Raw genomic sequence first — 6,458 nt, forward strand, 5'->3', positions numbered from 1 at the left:
TTATCTATTTGCACAATTTCAAACACAGTATTGCATTAAACAATCAAGTTGTCAAAATAGTCATTAAACCTCCGAGTTAAACTTTAAGACACCGCATAGTCTTCACTTTATGAATTAAATATGCATTGATTCTTATTCTTATTAAAACTACTGGTTATTCAGTCAAGAGCAGCGAGTGATTTTGTCTTTGTCTTTTGTTTAACATTATTGAGAAAGACTGAATGCACGGATCTAATATAATGACACGCATCCGATTTCTTTCCCAACTGTTTTTACTATTTAACACACACCTGACTGACTTTATGTAAATACATTTTGACATATTTCTGTGTATATTTGAGCGTTTAGACGATAGGAATGATCTTGATTATCACGTTTTCATAATCACTGGAAGCCAAAATCGATTAATTTGATTTAATAATCTATCCTAACCCCTCCTTTTTCAAAAGCCATCCAGTAGGCAGTCATTGCTGTATTTTAACATTATTACGAGGACATAAAAGATCACGATCTCTAGTACAATTCGCTTGTGGACGTCTTCGAGATTGATCATGATATAAAATCGGCTGATCACCCACTCGTAGTGTGTCAGTGGATTAAACAGATATCGATACGGAATAGTAATTGTCTTTCAAACCCATGACTATTCAGGATTTAACATCACTAACTCACCTTGCATTTGATCTCTTTCTTGATGAGGTGGTTCTTGCCTTTGTAGTTGAAGATGACGTGAACCTTCTTGGTGCTGTAGCCGCAGATATCAGGCCCTGTTGACAAGAAAATAAGACTATATATTTTCACACACACATCCCAGTAGGTAATAGCCATAATTTCATCGTCTAGGTTAACTTTAGACCAGATATAGTCCGGATATGAGTAACACACTTCTAGCCAAAATAACCTTGAATTTGTTTACATGTCGTTTTTGCCAAAATAACTTGCGAGATGTGTGATATTCCATCATGTCAGCAAAGTAAACCGTGATTACAAGGTGTTTGGTTTCATTTCTTCACTCATTTCATGATCTAATTGATGACTAGTCTATTCTCGGGCGATGGTTTACACGTCTATTACATGTTCACTGACAGCCCAAATTTGGCCTTGTTTTAGCCTAGACGTCAAGGCTGTGTTTGGACGGCTATTAGACGTCTTTTAAACGCAAAATTGCTTGCTGGGATGAATCCATTTACATAGGCGTTAACTTGATCGACGTACCGAACATGACGTAATACTGGGAGTCTCCGTGCATGTCGGCCTGGTTGAGATCAGCCGGGAAGACTTTGACGTATCCACCTCCGCAGTCGATCTTCTGCTCGTGTTTGACGGTAAACTGGATCACCAGAGATTTGTCCTCATTGCTGAAGGGATCGAAGCGGGCTGAGGTGGCGTAGAAACGGGCATCCTGACTGGTCTGCAGCCCTGTTGGTGGACGCAGAGAAGCAAATCATCATTCGTTTCTTTGCTGAACCAAAGCAGCCGTTTTTAGGGATGAGCGAGTCATATGTAAGCACTTACCCTTGTCTTTCTCAGCATCTCCGTAGAAGTTTCCAGCGGTGAGTTTAAACTGCCCGTAGTCAGACTTGTGCTCTGAGTTCACCCATCGACTCTTCCAGGCATCTGAGAATTCAGAGGATAAAAGTTACAAACACACAAAAAAAAAACATACACACACCAAGGAACGCAACTGTGACCAAGAATGCTCTTTTTTTCTAGCTCTTTATCTATGAACTTGAAGAGGAAATGAGAGGAATTTATGCGGGTGGCACATTCCACATGCATTTAATGAATATTTAAGGAAGTTTGTGGAATAATAAAGTTGGCAAGAAACTTCCTGCTCTTGCAAACTCCTTAGATAAGACACGAACAGTTTGCATGTACAAATGCAAGTTGTGCTTTTATTTTGCATTGGCAACGCCTAATATACTGGCATAAAATTTGTTAAAAAGGAACTGTTAAATGCAAAGATATCTTGTGAAATAAACAACACAATTAGACATGATGACGACCTAGTAAATGCAATGTACATAATTTGTATTCCTATTCCTGTCCAACTGCATGGGCCGAATGGGTGTGGCCTTCTCATTCAAGAGAGCTTTTTATTGGACAAACAATTGGACACGCCCCTGGGTGCAAGATGAGTCATCAGAACCTTTGGTCCTTTTTCCGGAAAATTGCAAAAATTTATATATATGCAAACTGTAAATTTTGTCAACTTTAAGGAGTACAATCAAATGAAATACAAGCAACCTACAGTATATGATAATTACTACAGTTTCATTTTAATATATAAAATGTATATTTTAACCTAAAAATCTATTTTATTTTCTTAAAAGTAAATTTACAACCCATCTACTATAATGCACTTCTTCAGTACAACAACATACATTGGGAGAAAGAAAGAAAGAAAGAAAGAAAGAAAGAAAGAAAGAAAGAAAGAAAGAAAGAAAGAAAGAAAGAAAGAAAGAAAGAAAGAAAGAAAGAAAGAAAGAAAGAAAGAAAGAAAGAATAAATACTTTTTAATGGTTTCATTTTCGCTCTGGCAAACTATGCAATAACCAATACTGCTAATAAGTAATAAGATTCACTTTTCTAGCAAAACAAAAGTATAATTAAACATCGCATTCTATTCATTTTTCATTCAACAACACATTTTAATGTCACTCATTAATGTTGTGACCTACAAATCAACCATGACACGTTAATGATTCACTTACCCCCATCCAGAAACTGCTCTTTAAAGTACACCTCTGCATTGGCCGCCAGTGCCAATAATGCAGCAGAAACAAACTGGAATAAAGTAATTATTTGCATTTTTGATAATTTGTGGAATTAAGCCCGCAGACTCCCTCTCTCCCTCTCGTGCTCGCGCTCTGCTGCTCTCGGGGTTTATCCGTGTCTCGGGAGAAGCGCGTGGCTGCACAGATGTCTGTCGCTCATTGGTCCAACGCGGACGCTCTCGACCAATCACAAGAGACCACGAAGTGCTTGTCTCGCCTTCACACCGGATATTGTATCCGCCTCTTGTGCTGTTCTCCGATCAGCTGTTACCGTGACACACTGACCGTGCGGTCTCGTCGTATGATTGGACAGTACTGACTCAGGATCAGTTTCTATGACAACACTTCTGTGTGGAAATCTCACTCAACCGGCCAAGACGAGTACGCGGAAAACGGTGCCTAAACAAACACTGCGATATGTTTTCCTCTAAACACAGCCTTCTCTTCTCGGCATTATCTGTAGACTTTGATATGAGGAAACTGTAAAAGACAATACACCGCGTATTGTGTTTTTAAGCCCTTCAGAAACGTGTGCTGTATCTACAATGACAAAGCCAAACAATTACTTCAAAACAGTGTGTAAAAACCCCAAAATATTTGTAAAATATTACATTTTTTAGATAAATTAGGTCAACCCAAGAAATTTCTAAAACGTAAAAGGTCTGCATGAAACATTATACGCCTGATATTAAATAGGCCTGAAGATACTAAACACTCCATATGTTTGTCAGGGTTAATTTGCCATCTGTGTTTGAGATTGTCAAAGTTTCAAGGCCTCAATCCAAATAAGATCAGGATCATGTGGATCACAAAGCTACAAATCTAGATTGTATGTCTACAATGAATGTTGACCTGATCTGAATCTTCATATCAGGATATTGGGAGTTTTAACTGAATTATCCAGTCATTCCTTCAGCAATAGTTGTTGCAGGACTGATTAAATAAACTCTTCACGAATAGATTTTATTAGGAATATAGGAGGAAGTGTAAGTGGCGTTGCATATTCATGCTGATTAGTGCATTTACACACGTTCATGTAATAATAAACATTGATAATAGTAGCTTATGGCACATTTAATTCACTTCCATTGTATGCAAAAGAACAGTGTGGACATTCTGCTAAACCATAGACACAGGAATCCATATGTGATTTTGAGTGACATGAGGGTAAGTCAATTATGTTTTGAACTAGACCTTTAAAATTAATTATTACTTTTTGAATAAACTTGCTTGTGGCAGCATCAGTCTCACATTTCTCTGAAGAAATCTATGCAAACGGTCACAAAATTATCTTGCATAGCAGCACAAGAGGTTGTGGGCATTATTAGCCCATTAAGCATACACACTGCAGAATTGTCTAAATACTAATTGTATTGCTGTGGAGGGATCATTCCCGCAGTGCACTTTCATCTGACAAACTTCACACTTTCCTTATGAAGGCACTTTATCTTTGTAAGCACCATGTTATCAGGCACTTTCAGTTGCAGAATAGATTAATCATGACAAATACACCTGCCAATACTTGTTATAAGAACTTTATTTAAAGAAAGAAAATGATATGCTTTGCTAATTGATTGGTAGTTGAAACTTCAATGTTGCCGTAGCAAAAGAGTTACGAAGATAAGAAATGTACAATATGCAAATAATACAGCATGCATACAAATATACAGTTAAAAATATACAATATACAGTACATTGCTCTCTCTCTCTTTACCGGTTAAAAGTTTGGAAACATTACTATTTTTTATGTTTTTGAAAGAAGTCTCTTAATGCCCATCAAGCATGCATTTATTTTATTAACAATACAGAAAAAAATTTAATATTGTGAAGTAGTATTACAATTTGAAATAATGGTTTTGTATTTTAATATACTTTAAAATATAATTTATTCCTGTGATCAAAGCTGAATTTTTAGCATCATTCCTCCAGTCTTCAGTGTCACATGATCCTTCAGAAATCATTCTAATATGCTGATTTATTATCAATGTTGGAAACAGTTGTGCAGCTTAATATTTTTTTTATAACCAGTACTTTTTTTTAGGATTCTTTCATGGATAAAACGTTATAAAAGCACAGCATTTATTAAAAATAGAAATCTTTTGTAACAATATACACTACCGTTCAAAAGTTTGAGGTCAGTAATTGTCTTTCTTTCTTTGATTTCTATTTTGAAAAAGATTTCTATTTTGAATAAATGCTGTTCTTTTTAACTTTTTCATTGGTCATTTACTAATGTTAACAAATACAACCTTCGATTTTTATAATGTATCAGTAAATGTTGAAATTAATATTAACTAAGATTAATAAATACTTTACAGTTTTAGATACCATTGACTTCCATAGTAGAAAAAATATATACTATGGAAGTCAATGGTATCTAAAACTGTCTGGTTACTGACATTCTTCTAGATATCTTCCTTTCTGTTCAGCAGAAGAAAGAAATTCATACAGGTTTGAAACAACATGAAGGTGAGTATATGATGACAGAATTTTCATTTTTCGGTGGAGTATCCCTTTAACATTAGTTAACTAACATGAACTAATAATGAACAGCACGTACAGCATTTATTAATCTTTGTTCATGTTAATTTCAACATTTACTAATACTTTATTAAAATCTTGTTAACATTAGTTAATGCACTGTGAACTAACAAGAACTAGCAATGATGTATTTTTAATAACTAACGTTAACAAAGATTAAAAAATACAGTAACAAATGTATTGCTCATGGTTAGTTCGTTAATACATTAACAAATGTTAACTAATGAACCTTATTGTAAAGTGTTACCATATTTTCTATCATTGTATATCCTGTTTCACTCTGAAATATATCACATTAGAGAAGTAAAATTGCAAATGCCGTTAGAGTTCGTTTATGTTGACATAGTGGAAATGCATGGATCTAGAGCAATTGAGAATTTGTTGATGAAGTTCAATTGAATAACTGTAGATGGCGCTGTGACTCTTTGGTCAACTTCCTGAATAATGACAAGAAAAACTAAAGCATGACTACCGGTAATACTGATGACAACAGGTGTTTATATGGAGCTGTCCGATCTTGCTTAATCCAAAATACAGTGATGATATGTGAGTAGTATATGGAATATTAGTGTACAACTTACTTATTTTTTTCATGAGAGTGAGACTATTGCATGTTTAATTCAGTGAGTCTAGTTAATATTTTAGGAATAAATACAGTTGTTTTGCTTTTTGAATCTAATAATGATTTTAGGAGGACTATTTTAGTTAGTCCACTTTAGACTTTGCAACTACATGTTAAAGTCCCCATGTGGTGAAAATCAACAATGTTGTTTATGTGTCTATGTGGTGTTTTTAATGCTTTAAGACAAAGCATGTGTAAATTCATAAGTCGACAGCATTGCTGAGTATTTTCTCCTTAAAACTGCAGTGAACCAAAGACAGTCTCAAACACACGCTTTGAAATCGCTGGTGTTTCTGACGTCACAAACTACCTTGTAACCAATCAGATCAAGGTGTGATCGTCAACCAGTGGCAGTGGATCTCTGAGCTGAGTGAGTGAGTGGAGGCGGGGCTCATTTGCATATTCATAGAACCGCGCATACTAAATGAGGCGAGGGTGTCGAGTTACATTCAAGATATTTTAAGGCATGAAGAAAAAAATTTAAGGAAAAAACGTTTAAATATGTCATTTTGGTGATT

General features: G+C 35.3%; 1 protein-coding gene across 1 annotated transcript in view; it reads right to left on the reverse strand.

Annotated features, from left to right (window-relative positions):
* The window catches only part of calr3b (calreticulin 3b), an 8,299-nt gene extending 5,403 nt beyond the window's left edge, over positions 1-2,896 (reverse strand). The window contains exons 1-4 of the mRNA XM_082171912.1: positions 2,715-2,896; positions 1,516-1,617; positions 1,216-1,419; positions 673-767 (exon numbers count right to left, since the gene is read on the reverse strand). Coding sequence (XP_082028038.1) covers positions 673-767; positions 1,216-1,419; positions 1,516-1,617; positions 2,715-2,811 — 498 coding nt within the window. The 5' untranslated portion in view covers positions 2,812-2,896. The remainder of the gene's footprint in view (positions 1-672; positions 768-1,215; positions 1,420-1,515; positions 1,618-2,714) is intronic.
* Positions 2,897-6,458: the final 3,562 nt, after the last annotated feature.

This window comes from Leuciscus leuciscus, assembly GCF_965113295.1.
Source record: "Leuciscus leuciscus genome assembly, chromosome: 6".
Classification (NCBI taxonomy): domain Eukaryota; kingdom Metazoa; phylum Chordata; class Actinopteri; order Cypriniformes; family Leuciscidae; genus Leuciscus; species Leuciscus leuciscus.